The sequence below is a fragment of the Amphibalanus amphitrite genome, unplaced genomic scaffold (assembly GCF_019059575.1).
Source record: "Amphibalanus amphitrite isolate SeventyFive unplaced genomic scaffold, NRLGWU_Aamphi_draft 000606F_arrow, whole genome shotgun sequence".
NCBI classification, from domain to species: Eukaryota; Metazoa; Arthropoda; class Thecostraca; order Balanomorpha; family Balanidae; genus Amphibalanus; species Amphibalanus amphitrite.
The window spans coordinates 208,465-226,711 of NW_024882100.1; the positions used below are offsets into that span (position 1 = coordinate 208,465).

General features: G+C 50.5%; 1 protein-coding gene across 3 annotated transcripts; it reads left to right on the forward strand.

Moving 5' to 3' along the window:
* The first annotated feature begins 768 nt into the window (after positions 1-768).
* Positions 769-15,447, forward strand: LOC122394690 (nascent polypeptide-associated complex subunit alpha, muscle-specific form-like). Of its 3 annotated transcripts, none has more exons than XM_043391723.1 (5): positions 769-880; positions 6,614-6,821; positions 7,121-7,247; positions 9,006-9,164; positions 10,040-15,447. In XM_043391723.1, the coding sequence occupies exons 1-5, from the start codon at positions 861-863 to the stop codon at positions 13,144-13,146; spliced, it is 3,621 nt and encodes a 1,206-aa protein (XP_043247658.1). In that variant the 5' UTR covers positions 769-860; the 3' UTR covers positions 13,147-15,447. The 3 variants fall into 3 exon arrangements, with proteins under 3 accessions (XP_043247658.1, XP_043247659.1, XP_043247660.1); XM_043391724.1 differs by lacking the exon at positions 769-880 and adding an exon at positions 1,413-1,599; XM_043391725.1 differs by lacking the exon at positions 769-880 and adding an exon at positions 1,413-1,599 and having other exon boundaries at positions 6,619-6,821.
* The last annotated feature ends 2,800 nt before the right edge of the window (positions 15,448-18,247 follow it).

Sequence of the window (18,247 nt, forward strand, 5' to 3'; positions counted from 1 at the left end):
CAAGATGGATGGTACCACTCCAGGCAGATATCGCAGGCAATGCCACCTACTGAGTCATTGAGAACTTCCTGCCCACATCTCTCATGTTCATTTCCTTTGCAGGTGTACTTGATCTGACCTTTCTCGGGTTTACTTTTGACTTTCATTCCTTGAGAGCTCACAATGGAATCTCCTTTTTCACTTGCATCACACTTTTTTCCTTTTTTGGTCCTTGATCTTGCTTTCCTCACTACTTTCCAATCTCCTTTTCTTTCTTCATCGCTGCTACCAATGGTGTTGTCATTGTGAAAAATGGAGTCTTTTGGAATTTTATTAGTTGAGATTTTAACCCCTCTTTCCATAGTAACCTTACCTCTAAGTCTTCTCAGTGTTATCTTTGATAGCTTGAATTACTTTGAACTCACCAAATCTACCATAAGATCAATATTTGTTCAATATATACTTAATTCTGATTTGTGGATGCGCCACAATTGTGTCCAGTTTTCTATTCTCTCAGTTATGCCTTCTCATATTTTAAACTCTTTCAAAATTACACCACATAGATCAATCAGCCAAAGGGAATCCAAGAAAATCAGGTCTTCACTCCCTCTAAGTCCTAAATTAGAAAATACTGGCAATATAACCAAGAGCCAATAGACAAGTTGTAAACAACCTGGTTGCCATGACAACCTGCTAGTGCATGGATTTTTCATTTGGCACTGTTCTACTATTTAATACTAACTGATGACATTAAGTAAAGTACTTATTTAAAACCTATAATCATAAAACCTTCTTACTTCATAAATATTGTCCATTGAAGGCAACAGTAGAAAGTGAGCAGGCAAAGCAAGTGTAGGTAATGAGTCTGCTTTCCGCTGCCAATGTTCTGGTACCTATCTAGGTAAGCTTTCTGTCAAAAATCATATGACTGATGCTCTATCCATGCAAGAATAATTAAAGGATTGTGGTGTGCACAAAAAAAAACATGGGAACTGAATTAAATCTAAAACAGGCATGCCAAGCAAATCTACCTTTGGTGCCGCCTATTCTTCATCAGCGTCAACAGTGCAACATGTCTAAGGCTAACGTAGCCAAATTACAATAGATAAGCATATTTCAGCACTTGTTCCACAATCTACACATTCCAAAGAATGCCGTGAGCAAAAAAGATTAGCACTTTTCGGTCGAAAAATACCACAAAATCAGTCTCAAATACCCCCCTCCTCCCGTAGTCTTTACACAGCGCCGCAGACCGCCCTCACAAACATGGCGGCCAGTCGCACGCACTAAAACACTGCCAATGTCCCATCTAGTCTTTTATATCTATGCTTCGATCTCCTACTGCTATGCTATAAACAAACCAGCCGCAAGAGTGGGGATATTTCGGGGTGGAGCGCCTCTGGGTTTTGTGCTTGTTTGGTGCTTGTATTTTATGCGTAGCGCTCTCACCAAGGTTGGACGCAAGAGCCAAGTTGCTACGCGCCCTAACCCATAACAACAACAACCAGCTCTCACCAAGGCTCTCACTTGCTTTATTTTGTTAAGATAACGTCAGTGCTGTATGTCATAAGTCAAAGTTGAAGTGGCATTACATTTGCAGACTGCTAATTGTATGAGAAGGTAATTAAGAGGTAGATGTTACAAGTTATTTTACAGCATTTGTTGATTGTTCATGTTTGTAGCTTAGTGGCTTCATCATTTCAAGATCAGCCATTGATTGATTCAAGGGCTCTGCCACAGTCTCAGCATCGGGTGTCCGACCCAAAAATGCACGGTATTAGTAGAGCAGACGTCACACAAAGGTTTTCCAACCAAGGAGAGGCCAAGGCGCTATACCCGGAGGTGCTTCTTTCTAACAAAACCTAAACAAACCTAACTTAACCTAACCGGCATCTGTTGGTGGCAGTGTAAATATTGCACATGTGTATTGCACTTAGTTGCGCCATGAATAATTATCAAATATGAGCTCAGGAGGTCAAAATGTATCATGTGGTATGACTTTTATAGTGACATTCCTGATCATACTCTTTCTGTAATAATAGCAAAACCTACAACCTACAAACCTACAAACCTACCCTACAACACAACCTACAAACCTACAGCGCCTCTCCTCAGTTGGAAAACCTTTGTGCGCCATCTGCTCTACTAACGCCAAATGCACATCTTTATTATATTTTAGGCTACATTATGGAAGTGAGGGGGTCCAGGGCCCAGACCCCACACCGCCCAGAGGCCAGAGCCCCTGGAAACACAGAAAAAGATCAATCCAGGGCATGGATTGATCTTGTTCTGTGTTTTCTAAGTCCTGATGTGTGACATTCAGGTGAGCTGAATGAATATGGAGACAGCAGGCTCTTTGTAGCTTTTAAAGTGAGCTCCTCATACATCCAATGCACTCCTAGCAATGAGGCGTGTCTATGGCCCCATGACATGAGGTGTGGTCTGTGTGTGATGCCCTGATGGACATCAATGCAATTTGTAAGGAGTTAAAGGGACCCTCCCACCTTAACATTAGTTTTGAGTTGAGATAGCCAAGTTTGCGGCCAGGCTCAGAAACCACCATTTATCCTGGTCGCAACCCCCGCAGCTTTATGGTGTTCAAGAAATTTCTCCCCTTTACTTGCAGGGTGGGACCAGCGTGGTCCCTATCTCTTAACCATTACTGGAATCTGATGACGTCACCAGGCTTTCGAACGTCTGTTAAATGTTTGACTAAAACGTTTTGTAGCACGCGGTGGTATATGCTGCTTTGCGCGCAACAAATGCCGCACTTTCAAATAAAGTCGCTAGGAACAGCGGAGATCCCAAAAAGTAAACAAAAGTAAAAGTCTAATATCTTGAAAACCGGTGAATATTTTTCGATGAAATTTGGTAGATATTCGTTTTTGCTCTTTCTGAACCGAGCAACATCACTTTCATGCCAATTCATTAACTTTTTTGAAGGTGGGAGGGTCCCTTTAAGGTGTGAAGTGATGAACAATAACAGAAAACAGTTCAAGATTTTGCCAGATTCTGTTGTGAGTGTTGGTGATGTCATGATCATAGCATTGAAATGAAGAAAAAAAAATCATTTTGAAGATGCATACCACTGTAGCTGTTTATGCTCATGATTTGGCAAGAGAATTTCCTTGCTGCATGTTATCAAAATAACACCTTATTGCACTCATCTATTTGAAATAGGCACTATGGAGCATGGACACCACTGGCATGGAGTCAGGAGTCTGAGTCATGTCAATACTCTGAACAGTTGCATTGCAATTGTGTGTTGTGAACATATGCTCACCTGCTCTAGACTATGAGTTCTAAGGACTTAATCCATGCCTGATACTTTCAAGGCCAGCCCAAAACCATAGGCCAGAGGTCGCTCCTCCATATAAGTAGGTAGGTAACCTATCTAGTTTTACCTGGCCATAGTCCTGGTATCCCTATCATTAGAAAGCATTAAACACTGAGGATGATACATATATGGAATGAAAATGGGCTTATGTGTTTTGTAAAAAGCTTTGAGTTGTCCAGATAAGTTTCTGCTGAAGCAAAATAAATGCCTGAAGATAGCTTATTTGATCACCAAAAAATGCTGCTCGTTAGTAAGTAAACATGGGCTTCAGCTTTTGCAGTACACCTTGGCCAGAAATTTTGAGGTGACACATGTGCTTTAAACCCTGTAAATTGCCTGTCCCATAGCTCAGTTGGTAGAGCATTGGATTCCCGGTAGTGAGAGCCTGGGTTCGAGACGCTCCGGCGCTCGATATTTGAGACTCCTGACGGGGATGGCCTGCGGTTGGTGGGAGCAGCCGCAGCCAGTTGAAGTCAGTTGAGTGGGACAGGCCGTGCCCGACTTTGAAGGGCACGATAAACTTTGGCATCTAAATTCTCCCGTTACCCGGAATTGCGCGATCGGACGGTAGGGGTCGGGGTCTACGCAACAGTCGCATTAGGGTGACCGGTTTTGCAAAAAGTTTCGAAAAGTTTTGCTCCCCAGGTCTAATCTAACGTATTTGGGGGTGCTGATCACGAATCCGGCGGAAAAAAGATAAAATTCGAATTTTTTTTGACCGCCCCGGCTCTTTGAATATTTCCGGTTTTCTCAATTTTGGCATGTTTTTGAATAATATGATGAATGTAATGAAAAAATATTAACAATGTATCGCTAAATGCATGTGCCAATCGATTCGGCATACAGCGGCGTCGAAATCGGCACGCCGCCTGCTTCACCGGCCTCGCAGGAAAGCATAAGGCTCGGAAGGTTTGCGTTAGTTACCCGATTCTCTCCATAGATGGCGCTGGCGTAGCCGCCCGCCGGCCGGTCGTTGCCGTGCCGTTCACAGCCCCGGCGGTCACTTGCGACCGTCGTGGTCGTTATGCTACGTCTATCAAACCACGACAGAAATGTTCACTTTATTTTTATGTTACTTCAGACATATTTTAGACCTAATGTTGAATTGGATAAATGACTATCGTGAATTGGCGAAATAGTGGAGTGCGCTCGGGAGCCATTTACAATAGCGAGGAACGTAGGTGGATTGATCTGAGTAACATATGACACTGCGTTCACTGCTGATATGAAGTTTATTCACACTATGTAGTCGGGTGACATGAGAACAAAGTGACTAACATACCTTGTGTACGACACATGGATGAAGCTAATGCTACTTTTTCATTTTGTTTCGGTAGGCCCGTTTGTTCAGAGCGTAGCCGTCCTGTCGGTCTGCGCCTGTTACAGCTGTGACTGATTCGGTGGTCAGCTTTACAGCCCTTTCGGTGGATTGGGTATGGCAGGGGACCCCCGTTTCAAGGGGAGTCTGTAGAAAGTCGCGCAACTCATCCGCGCTCATGTGTCGTACACAAGGGGGCTCAATGTCTCGGCCCTCGTCAACCGCTCGCTGCACGTTAACCAGTTCCATATAGTTGTTCGCTTGAACGTTAATTTCCGGCAGCCGGAAGTGCCGAATGGGCTGCTGCTGTGGCGGTGGGGGTGGCAGCTTTGGCGGCGGTCGTGGCGGCGGTGCCGGCGGTGGTGGTGGTGGTGGTGGTGGTGATGGCCGCCGCCTCTGTCGCCGCTGCTTCTGCTGTGGCGGGGGTGGGAACGGCGGCTGCTCCTGTCGCTGCCTTTTTTGACGAATGCTCTGGATTATGCGGACTGCATCTGCCCTAATGCCATGATTTTCATCGCCGAGCATGGCGAGCAGCACATTTACCACCGCCACCGCCGCCGCCGCCGCCGCCACAACAGCAGCAGCGGCGTCTGAAACGGCGGCGGCCATCATCACCACCACCACCACCACCACCACCACCACCGCCGCCGGCACCGCCGCCACGACCGCCGCCAAAGCTGCCACCCTCACCGCCACAGCAGCAGCCCATTCGGCACTTCCGGCTGCCGGAAATTAACGTTCAAGCGAACAACTATATGGAACTGGTTAACGTGCAGCGAGCGGTTGACGAGGGCCGGGACATTGAGCCCCCTTGTAAACGACACATGAGCGAGGATGAGTTGCGCGACTTTCTACAGACTCCCCTTGAAACGGGGGTCCCCTGCCATACCCAATCCACCGAAAGGGCTGTAAAGCTGACCACCGAATCAGTCACAGCTGTAACAGGCGCAGACCGACAGGACGGCTACGCTCTGAACAAACGGGCCTACCGAAACAAAATGAAAAAGTAGCATTAGCTTCATCCATGTGTCGTACACAAGGTATGTTAGTCACATTGTTCTCATGTCACCCGACTACATAGTGTGAATAAACTTCATATCAACAGTGAACGCAGTGTCATATGTTATTCAGATCAATCCACCTACGTTCCTCGCTATTGTAAATGGCTCCCGAGCGCACTCCACTATATCGCCAATTCACGATAGTCATTTATCCAATTCAACAATAGGTCTAAAATATGTCTGAAGTAACATAAAAATGAAGTGAACATTTCTGTCGTGGTTTGATAGACGTAGCATAACGACCACGACGGTCGCAAGTGACCGCCGGGGCTGTGAACGGCACGGCAACGACCGGCCGGCGGGCGGCTACGCCAGCGCCATCTATGGAGAGAATCGGGTAACTAACGCAAACCTTCCGAGCTTTATGCTTTCCTGCGAGGCCGGTGAAGCAGGCGGCGTGCCGATTTCGACGCCGCTGTATGCCGAATCGACTGGTACATGCATTTAGCGATACATTGTTAATATTTTTTCATTACATTCATCATATTATTCAAAAACATGCCAAAATTGAGAAAACCGGAAATATTCAAAGAGCCGGGGCGGTCAAAAAAAATTCGAATTTTATATTTTTTCCGCCGGATTCGTGATCAGCACCCCCAAATACGTTAGATTAGACCTGGGGAGCAAAACTTTTCGAAACTTTTTGCAAAACCGGTCACCCTAAGTCGCAACAAGCTCTGCTTAGCGTGGGCTCCGGCTCTGTCAATCCGTCCATTCAAACATTCGAGCTAAATTTATAAAAAAAAACATTCTCACGGTCAGAAGGCTAGCATTCCTAACCCACTCAAATACCTCCTGGAAACCAAAATCCATTGATTGCTGGTGTGCCTAGGCTCCACCCCTCCCAGTCCCACGTAACACGCCATACTCAGACCTCCTCCCTCCCGGCCTATATCTAACTTTCCCCCTTCCCGTCAGACCAGAGGAGACGGCCATGAGCGGTCTGCCACTGCCGGATCCGGCTGCTGAGGAAGATGACGATGGCCTCCAGGACCGGGCCGCCCTGCTGACGCCGGCCCGCCCGCGCCCCGGCCGCCGCCGCCCCCGCCCGCGCCCGCACACCGCCGCCGGCCGCTGCCTGCCGCTCGTCAAGACGTTCACAATATGCCTGTCGTTCTTCACCCTGGTGAGATTGTATCATTGTAGGGAAAGAGCGAGATGCTTTTCTTGCCATGTCACATGTGGGCTAAATAGACCTACATATGGAGAACTTTTGGTGGTAGCTTCCAACTTATGTGTGGCGGAATTCCTTCGCTTCATCTTTTGTTCAAGTCCACTAATGTTTCATGTTATTTTGTGGTATAGGTACAGATATGCGCACACATGCCAGATTGGCTGAACCAGGAACCTGCATTCCTCCAATATACTCCTAACCTTGTCATCGTCTCAGCAGTCTTTCAGCACCATGATTCTGTCCATCTGCAGGGTTTGTGCATCGCCCTGCCGGGCCCGACGCTGCTCGACCTCCAGAGCCAGGTGTCGGTCTCGATGGCGCAAATCTCGCAGCTCTTCTTCTGGAGGGCGCTCGGATACCTGGCGGGATCCATGATCAGTGAGTAACGCGCATATACTCACTACTCAGCCTTTGTTCATTGCCTTTGTGCCAGGTAAATGATAAATGTAATATATATATATATATAATAGGCAAAGGCAAGTGATATTCTTAGTTTTTGACGAGTGGTGGTTGATTTGCGACGCATTCCTGCCTTTCCTCGTACATTGTGCTTCTATTTTCAACTATGATCTATTTGTGGCTGAACGATTCACGCTTCTACATAAAGTGAACCAATAAAGCAGTGGCAATCCTTTGAGCTTTCGCCTAATGACCAATGTAACTTTTCGTATCGTTTCCGGTGTTACGGGAGATAACTATTAATAGCTTATGTTGTCACCCCAGAAATAGCCGTGCCACCGGCCGGATCATTCCTGTGTCAACTGAAGCCAACGAGAACCCGCTTTTGCCGACATTATCTCTTGATGGAACCAACGTTGATTGGATCCGACCAGAGCCACATCAAACAATACCTTTTTTGCGCGACCAGTTCCACGAAATGGCGATTCGACTGAGGGCGTTATCGGAAATTCCTGGCACTCTGATGATATTGCTCCTGTCCCTGAACCGAATGGTGAATGGACCATAGAGGAATGCAAATGGCCTGGCAGCTGAAAGCTCGTCTCGGGATGCAGGCGACTCGTCTATATATGCAATCAGACCTGGCGGACTGTTGATGTTTCCCGAAGTGTCGTTGCGTGTGTATGGCGACGCAGAGTTTAAATAGCCCCCACGGCGGATCATTTCCGGGCGTCTCATATGCTCTTTTCCTGAAATTCCTCCCAGATTCCCTCAATAGATGACGTAGGCACTGTCGGGGGTAGCAGAGCCCATCGCAGAAGACTCCGAGAGGTTTCTATCGCCTATCGGACCCTTTGCCCGTCCAGAGTCTGTGACCCGACGCTGTAACGCGAAACAGTCGTTAGTCGGGCGCAGTATCGGGCGATTAGAGCTGCGGGATGTTAGGATTACAAACCCGGCCGGAGAACTCGTTTTCTGGGACTGTCTTCGTGGCGTGAACAGATGGTGGCGAATGGCTGCTTTGAACACCTGCAGGTCCTGTTAAATGCTAATTGAGGCGTTAAACATGCGAACAGTGTTCATTCATCAGGAGGACCTATTGAGACATCGTGCCAGTCTAATTGGCGTTTAAGTCTCATATGCATGCTACTTATTAAAGAGACTTACTGAGGTCTGTTTGTATGTTTGTTTTGCTTTGTTGGGTTAGGCCCTTTCGGCCCAATGAGACCATTGCAGAGCCGGGAGGATGATAGGAATTAAGGGAAGACATTGGTCTGGGCAGGCACCCATAGTGAGTCGCCGGGGCTGAGCCCATCCGTTAGGACAGGCCGACCAGCCCCACCCCCCCCCCCCCAAGCACTCCCGGAGTGCTTGCCGGGGACACCCGGCTACGGGTGTGCTTCCCTAGGAGCTGCGGTGCGCTCCAATGGGAGCCGCTCGCATGGGATAAAGCTGTCTGTCCACTGTCCAGACCAGATCGGGGGTTACGGTGTGGAGGAGAAGGATTTAAATATTCTGAGTATGGAAACGACGGGTCGGGTGAACTGAGGTCTGTTTGAATTCCATGATTTATCTTATTCTGTCTGTCATTCGCTTACCAACCGTCGCTGTAAGAAAATGTGGCCTAACACACGAACTTTGCAAATTGCAACTGAAACCATTTTGCCCACTCAAACTCTCACAACTACTGTGTGACCCCTCACTGAAACCCCACCCTTCCCTTCACCTCCCTTCCAGGCGGCCTGCTGTTCGACAAGCTGAACCGTCTCCTGATGATGCTGGCGAGCATGGCGCTGGCCGCTGCGGGGATGGCTACCGTACCCTGGCTGCGCAGCGCCCTCTCGCTGAACGTCTGCTTCACTGCACTGGGAGTGCCACTTGGATTTGTTGATACGGGTAGGTGGCGCTGTGGATGGGTGAGACGGGCGGCGAGGGTCGTGGGTGGTTCATGAGATATTGGGGAGGGATTTACAATCGTAGCTAATGTATAATCGAAGGTGGTGGGGAGATATATTGCTATATGGTGGTGTCTGAAGGCTCTGTTGTTGTTTTGTGTCTAGACTCAGCAGGGAATGTGTCATTTCAATACCAAAAATTGAGTTAGGTACGGGGGTCCCGAAACTGCCCGGCATCTTTTCTGGACATCCCACGTGTTTGTTGACATGTTTGTGTGATGATGTGCGACAAAAGTCACCTGCATACCTGGGTGCTGTTTCGAAAGCGGGTTTCCCTTTTGGAACGGTTTGTTTTGCCGATGGCATGTCACATATTTTCCCGGAGAAAGTTTATACCGGTGGATATGTTTGGAATGCGGGTTTTACCGTGTAAGGAATCACCTGCCCCTGCCATGATGACAGTTACTTATTTTCGCTTACTCATTTTTGCATCATGTGTGTCCCATCTGTGATTCTCGTCTGTGCTCTTTCCTTGGGCAATTCCACCGCCAGTATCTGTATGTCTTTGGTGACACGATATTGGGTGCTAAAAAGACGTAACGAAAAGGAAAGTGGTCACTTTGGCCCTGCCGAGTTACCTGTGGAAACCAATTTTGGGCCAGCCCCGAAACTGCAAACTCTGCAAACCGTGGTGCCTTTTTACGGAGAAGTAATTTCCCGCTCTGTGATGTCTTTGCTACCTGTGAGACCTCGTGAGTCGTATGTATTACCAGCGATTCTTTCTCATCACGTTTGTCTCAACCGTACTGTGTCCACTGTCGTATCACTCATCTTCTGTCTTTTCTCACTTGCTCGTCCCCCTCCTTCTGCCCGCAGGCGGTAACGTGCTACTACTAGACCTCTGGGGCAAGTCGAGCGGCCCCTACATGCAGGCCATCCACTTCAGTTTCGGTTTGGGGGCCTTCGCCGCTCCCCTGCTAGCCGTACCCTTCATCGCGCACGGGCCGGCGCCTAACGGCACAGCGGCGGTTCTGTTTGGTCGAAACCATCTCCATACCGTTAACCTACCGACTGGTCTGAACGATCTGACCAGCGACCCGACTGAGCTACCCGGCGAGACGATCTCTGAGGTGATTGATTATGTCACTCAACCACCGGCGAGCGTACAGGACGTCTCCTCTGTGAAACGAGACAGCGTAGAGCCCCACTACTTCAAACTCGGTTTGGCGTTGGCTGGCGGTGATGCGTCAATGCGACTCCATCGCTCGGTTGACGCGGTGGCGCCGGAAGATCGTCCCGCGACGGTGCAGGGACGGGAGACTGAGGAGGTGACTGCGGCGGAGGAAAGGAAGAGTGTCGTTGGGAGGGAGGGGGTGATGTTGGACGGGAAGAGTGGAGAGGAGAGAGGAGGCAGTGCTGGAGGGACGGAGAGTGTAGGGGATGAGCCGACGGCTGGTGATGCTACAGAGCAGGCTATGGGGGCTGGTGTGGGGAACGGGGAGACGTCTGCGGCCGGTACGACGATAGTGCCGTTTGTGGCCGCAGTGGAGAACTCTAGGGTCGTGACACAGTCGGCAGATGGGGCTGTGCCTACAGGTGCACCGGTAACAACACTGCCAAGTGAAGACGACTCGTCACCGATGAAGGTTATCCTGAATGATGCCACTCCAGAGACTAAGCTCCAGCTACCAATTAATGCAACTGAAGTCGACGAAATCCCCAACGCGGCCCAAAACGCCTCCGAAGGAGCAATGTATGACGTGACAATGAACCCGAACCTCAACATAACCGAGTCACCGCTAGATGCCACCACCATCGGAAGCACCCTGAACGCCTCCGAACCCACTGAAGAACCTGCTATGCAGCACACACCGAAACCCAAACCCGTCTTCACGGACGGAAACAAACTCGAGCATGACCAGACCTGGGCACGGCCTCCGTTGAAGCCTGCCCTGCACCCTGCGCCCGCTGAGCCGCAGCCCCCGGCTACAACTCCGCCGGCGGACACCACGGCGAGCCCTTCCACGGTGCAGCCAGTGAACAGCACTGAGGTATCTATCACACCGAGCTCAGATGGAGAGAATGCAGCGTCACAGACGTCTGCGCCAGATGCTGCGGTGACAGGAGATAGCGGAAAAGGCACTGGGGAGGTAATCGCGACAGAGGGAGGACAAGAACACGGTAATGACACAGGATTAGCACAGGCGAGTGATGGGAAGGAGGGAGGTGAGCAGATGTATGGTGAGATGACCACGACCGCTTCTAACATTGCGGGCGGCACGGGTCTGGCTTCTGAAACTATTTCTGATGTTGCCGCTCCTGTAGATACTACAAACGCTCCTGATGGTGCGTCTGAAGTCGTTGGCTCGAAGCTGGACCCCGTTGATGGCAATGAGGCTGTTACATCTCCTCAGCCCTCTCTTGTACCTGAGCCCAGCTCCGCTTCGGATTCCGTCTCAAAGTCGGCCTTCCCGCGCCCAAAGCTGCCCTACGGTGGCCCTATTGCCACAGAGCCTCCTGCTTCTGGTGCTGGCTCAGATACGTCTTCTCCAGCCAACGAGGGGAGACCCGTCAGTGCCGAGACCATGCCAGAGGCTTCCGCCGGGATGGCCTCTAGCGGCTCCAACACGAACACATCCCCTGAGGCAGCTGACTCTGATTCTAACCCCGGACCAATTTCGGCCGAAGTCAGACCGGCACCTGAGCTGTCTGACCGCCCTGACATGGATTCCTTTGGTCCCTCGGAGGAGGACTGGGACCCAGAGGAAGTAGTAGGCACAGAGCCGGGACTGAGCGTACCGGCAGTCCCACCCACCGCTGCCGTGCCGGCCACATCACCGGGAATCCTGAACGCGGCTCCGTCACCGACGGCTAGTCAGGGGGTGGTAGAGTCCAGTTCGGGGCGTGGAGGTACAGAGCAGGGTGCACCTACTCAGGTGTCATCTCCTGGTCGTGTGGGAGATACGAGCTCAAATCAAGACTCTCAGTTGGACAGTGGACGCGATTCCAACCCTGTCTCTGTATCATCCACACCAGACTCCCCCTCCTCGCCTCCGCCATCACTTCCCAAGCCTCACAAGCCGGGCACCTATGACGATACCTCAGCTGAGGACGGGCTGCTAACGCGTCTGTCGAGCGCCGCGGCGGTGCGTGGCGTACCACCGCTGGCGCAGCTGTATCTCCTAGTGAGCTGCTCGCTTCTTCTGGTGGCTCTTATCTTCCTGGGTCTACTAGTGTACGACCCCCGCGCGCGGCGTGCCGTGCCGTCCGCAGACGCCGGCGCCGGTCCGTCGCGCTGTTACACCGGTACACTGGTCTCACTGATGGCTATTGTGCTGTGTTTCTATGTTGGCATGGAGGTGGCAATGGGCCAGCTCCTGATGAGTTTCTCGGTCCACTCTAAGGTGCACCTATCGCGCGCGGGCGGTGCCTACGTGACCTCGGTGTTCTGGGGTCTGTTTGCCACCGGCCGCGCGCTGTCCGTGTGTATAGCCGGCGTGCTCCGGCCGGCCGCCGTGCTGGCCGTCAACTACGCGCTGGTCACCGCCGGCTCTGCTGTTCTGCTGGCCGCTGGCAGCTGGGACCGCACAGCGCTACTGGTCGGCGGCGCGCTGGCCGGCCTGGGCATGTCGTCCGTGTACCCGGCCGCGCTGGTCTGGTTGGAACAGCACGTACACGTCAGCAGCCGCCTGGCCGCTGTGCTGGTTGTGGCCGGCGCGCTGGGCGAGATGCTGCTCCCGGCCGGTGTGGGAGCTCTGATGGCGGTCGAGCCGCGGGCGCTCACCTACTCCCTGGCCGCCTGCACTGCCGTGTGTCTGGTGATGCAGGCGGTGGCTGTGGTGACGGCCCGGGTCGGCCGGCCGGCTGTGGGACCCCTCCAGGGCTACCAGCTGGCCGCGCAGGAGGAGGAGGAGGATATGGTCGACCTGGCCAAATACCCGGGCAGCGGAGAGGACGGCAGCAGGAGGCTTCTCAGGATGTGAGGCGGTGAAAACTGCCTATGCCTGTGTGGTAGAAGTTGAGCTCGCTTGACGCAACCTACCGTGGTCCCAGCGAGTGTTTGCTGGACACGGCACGACATTATCGGAGATGTCGATGGTTACTGCCTCGGGTATTCTCTACTTCAATCTGGAGCCACAGACAAGCGTGCTTGCTTTGGCTATCGATATCCTCATCTGCCGTCGTTTCATCTCTTGACGACCTGCCGAGTCTTACGCTGAGCTCCCGCCTTGAGGAAATGTGTCTCTGTGCCATTTCGTGTGCTAAATCGTTATCACTGAGCCCCATTTCGGCTCACGGTGTCCACTCCGTGCTTGTTGTCCGCATTCTTCCCCGCTTGCTGCGTTTCCGAATGCAGAGATCCATTCGTCTGGAAGCTATCTTCCCCGCTCGTCTAGCTGGCAGATACCGACAATTCCGGCGAACAGAGATTGCCTCGATGGCTATGGCATCTGTACCGTCTCACCACTGGCTGCCATTCGTTCCAGATTGTATTCAGACTTGAACGCGATACAAACCCATCACTCACCGACCCAGGACCGACAATGATATGTAAGCTACGCACACACTTTGTGAGAGCTCCAACCTGCCGTTCTCATTAGGCTGAACGCATCTCGTGGCTTCGGCTCTCAGTCATTGATCAAACATGAGCAAGAAACCGAACAAGCTCTGAAGTCACGGGTCAAGATGTAGAATGTTTTTTCCTCGTGCTTTTATTTGTGCAATATTATCACCGTAGGCATCTCGGTTTTCGAACGCTAGTTAGGGGTTGTTGGTTGGAAACCCACAGTGCATGGGTTCCTTGTTGGTTTATGTTATCCCCCAACAGGCACAGGCTGTTCGCTTCAGTTTATTCCATAGTAGCAGTTGGCGTTATTTTTAGTAATATTTATGGACAGCTATAGCTGTCAATCCGAGCAATGTTAGACTTCTGAAGTCATGTGAATACTTGGCTGTTTGTTTGAATTGTCACATAGCCCTCTGTTCGTCACTCTCAGTAGTGAACGTATTTATAATTGAATTCCTGATTCGAGGTCTTAGACAATTTGGGAAACCAGTGCAATCATCGAGATATTGAAGACGATATCTTGCAATATGGTTTAAACGAAACGGCACACGACGCGTGCGTATCCTGTGTAAAGTTAAAGCTAATCTGGGCATAATAATATGATATTGGACGATCGTGCACCTGCAGTAGCGTAGTGCGAACCGCGCTTTTGTAAGCGATTCTATTCCCCTACCTGACCTGTGACCTGCAGGTACTTGTCATTGTAGCTTACACGCTTGTAGCTTACACGCTAATAGTATCACCCCCCCCCCCCCCCCAACGTAACCGGTGTAGCTTTTTCATGTACTTACCGACTTAGGACGGTCTTTGCTGACTGATCTATGGCCCGATGATATTCGTGATCTTCATGCGATCTTTTGCACTCCAAGCGAGCCCTCCGGCTGTCAGGAGCGCGAGGTATGGATGGAGTTTAGGCAGTGTCTGAATGTGACCCGTGTGACCAGACCTGACCTGGCGAGTCCGCTGTTAGATGTTGGGTCACCCGGTGTGACCGTTGAATGCCTGTGAAGAGCTTACCCCTGCCACTGAGCCAACGTAGCGGCCGCACGGTAGCGGGTATCGTAGTGAGCTTCTGTCCATGTCCGTTTCCAAGAATACGTGTCCCCACTTGCAGTCGCTGCACTTGAAAGCTGCTAGTCTAGGTAACTATCGCTTCAAGCTCATGTGTAACACCGCCGCCCGCGATTTTCTGCGTGCGGGTAGCGATGTTCCGCCGACGGTGGTGAAATGTAAATAACTGGCAGCTGATGTCGAATAGATGAGCGGAATTCCGCTATGTGACGTCACACTGAGCGCGCTACGTCACGATCAACTTTGTGTGATACGGTGTCATGGATTGCTAAGCAATGTGAGCCCTAGTCACAGGTTGGGCTTTCTGGTTTTTGCTGAGTTGGTATAGAGCTGCTTATCTCTTACTGTTAAGTTGTTATTTTTTGAACAATCTAGGTTAGAAGTGCGGTCATCTGACTGGTCTGTGCATGACCGGTGGCGGCATTGTGTCGCTTAGTGCAGGATGCTGGTTTTGAGGTGCAAATTAACGCCCCGACTCCACGAATACGTGATGTGGGTTCGCTGATAAGGTCATTCCCCGCTCATTTTAACGTGGATCGGATGGTGACTCGGTTAGTGGCCGTATAGCATTGATGTGTTCTTTTACTCGGTTGTGTTTAATGTTGCCGGTTTATGTGCTGAAAATCGTGTCAATATATCCCACGCTGTAAATAAATGACCTTTGTGTTGTTACGAAAGGTCGGGACGAACGAATAATGCGAGATGTTGCTGGTGCTTGAGCCATGGGATTATCCGCGTACTGGATCATCTGAGAGCACACTGCACAAAGTGCACATGTCTTCGTGCATCGATAAGTAACGACCACAGGCCAACATCACCTAAATACCGACCGATTAAAACGGGAGGGTGTAGTCTGCAGAGGTTTACGTCTCGTTTGCGTTTACTGTGGAAGTTAGCTGTCAAGTTATTACAGGCCAATTATTCTTCGATATTAAAGAAAAGGCCTTCAACAAAACCAGCGACGAAGGACTTTTTAGCCCTCGCCGGACCTATTGGTTTTCTACATACGCGCCGGCCGAGGGGGGGGGGCGAGTACGACCCCCCTCGCCGTTTCGCCCCTGGTGAAGCTAGCGCGTCGCGGAAAAAACGAGCGTGTGCGCCGTTACGAGATGCAGAGATTGGTACCCGATTTTAAGGTCCTAGGTCAACCGCTGAGGTCAGGTCAAGTGCCCCAAGGTACGGTTCAGTTTTTGGTGAATAACTTCGCAAAAAACGGCCGCAGAGCCGCGATTTTGGCAGCATCGTGTTCGCCTCGCTCAGGCGCGTCGAATGATATACTTTTAGTTTGGGTCAGGTCAACTTAGGGTGTTGACCTCAGGTCAAGGTCAGGTCAGCATCCCCTGGTCACGAAGTTGGTCAAAAGAGGTCATGTCGCATATCATTCGATTCGGCATGTCTTCCTGAGTCCATTGGTGGCTTTCCCGACTCGCTAACTCAATTTGATCAAGAGTTATTGACGAAAAACTAATATGACCTTGATGACGTCATAAATGACGTCACGCAAGGTCAACATTGCAAATGTGACGCATCTAACCTTGCAAGGAGTGCACCAAATCACGATTCTGTGTGCTTGAGATAGTTGGAGATCGTTCCCGGCGCCAGAATAGCAGTTTTCATTTTTCCCCATTGACTTATAATGGTGAGGTCACGAAAATGACCTGACCTCATATGACCTTTAGGAAAAATCCGAGATATACAAGTTGTGAGACTCATAATGGATACTAGATCCTGCAAGTTTCATTTCCCTGTGACATCTCCTCTGGCAGTGAGGGCGTTGCGAAGTTGCGACATCTGAAGACCGTGCAGAGGTTCACTTATGACGTCATAGGTCAGTGACCTGACCTGACCCAAAAATGCGGTTGGTGTCAAAAGATCCGGCTTGAATCAAAGGTCAGGTATGCCAAGTTTCAGCTCTCTATCGCCAGCGTGTTCGGAGCTATCGCGAAAAAAACCCTATGGGGGGGGGCGGCACCCGCCCCCCCCCCCCCCTCGGCCGGCGAGGGCTAGAGCACAGAGTGGTACTCCAGGTCCTTTTTCTACATAGGTTCTCAATATTCAGCCCTCAATAGCGTAGCTCGCAGCTGCGGGCTGCCGATATATTGCCCTCAGACCTCCGACAGGTCCCCGGAATCCAACAGGTAGGACACCCTTTCTCAGCTGTGCTACCGCCGCTACAATGCTACGCCAATACGGTACAATTGAACTTTTTTTCTAGCAACCAGAAAATTCGTTTTTTTTGCTCGTGATAAGACCCAGTCAGATGGGGCTGAAATTAAGATACATTGGCCCGATTACGGATCAGGTATATCATGAGTCACCATCTCCCCCCCCCCCCTAAAATAAAGAGCCGTGTAGGTAGCTTAACCCTATAGGTCATATGAGGTCAGGTCATTTTCGTGACCTCACTATTATAATTTATAACTCAATGGGGAAAAATAAAAACTGCTATTCTAGCGCTGGGAACGATCTCCAACTATCTCAAGCACACAGAATCGTGATTTCATGCACTCCTTGCGAGGATCGTTGCGTTAATTTTGCAATGTTGACCTTGCGTGATGTCGCTTATGACGTCATTAGGGTCATATTAGTTTTTTTTTCGTCAATAACTCCCGATTTAACTGAGATAGCGAGTCGGGAAAGCCACCAATGGACTCAGGAAGACCTGCCGAATCGAATGATATGTGACATGACCTCCTTTGACCAATTTCGTGACCTGACCTGACCTGACCTGGGCGCTGACCTGACCGTGACCCGAGGTCAACACCCTAAGTTGACCTCACCCAAATAAAAAGTATATCATTCGACGCGCCTGAGCGAGGCAAACACGATGCTGCCAAAATCGCGGCTCTGCGCCCGTTTTTTGCGAAGTTATTCACCAAAAACAGAACCGTACTTGGGGCACTTGACCTGAACTCAGAGGTCACCGGTTGACCTCGGACCTTAAACTCGCTAATCGGGTCTCAACCGCTGTGTCTCGTAACGGCGCACACGCTCGTTTTTCCCGCGACGCGCTAGCTCCATCAGGGGCGAAACAGCGAGGGGGGTCGTTCCGCCCCGCCCCCCCTTCGGCCGGCGCGTATGTAGAAAATCAATAGGTCCAGCCAGCCCCAGGGCCTGGCGCTTGGAATGGATCATGGGAAAATGACAAATTGAATAAATAGGCGTGGCAGGAACGGTCACCGGATAGAGCATATTTTCATCTGGATTTCGCTTAGGTATAGCCTGCTTGAATCATAAACGATAAGAGCTAGACAGTGGCCAGTGCCCCGATGAATACAGGAGAAAAGGCGACTGTCGAATGCAGACAATGCAAGGAATAAGCCTGGTTTCAGATGCAAGTAGAAAGTGGCCGTTCTATTTAGGGGAATAGTGCTGATAAATGGCAATCGCCACTCTGAATAAAATATTTTCAAATTTGTTGTGCATATGTTATAAGCTATTTGTCA

Excerpts from the sequence above, each read along its gene's own strand:
- LOC122394690 (XM_043391723.1), top strand. The coding sequence starts at position 861 with ATGTTCTGGTACCTATCTAG. Across the intron at positions 881-6,613 it reads ATGTTCTGGTACCTATCTAG|ACCAGAGGAGACGGCCATGA; the intron begins GTAAGCTTTCTG and ends CCTTCCCGTCAG. Across the intron at positions 6,822-7,120 it reads GCCTGTCGTTCTTCACCCTG|GGTTTGTGCATCGCCCTGCC; the intron begins GTGAGATTGTAT and ends GTCCATCTGCAG.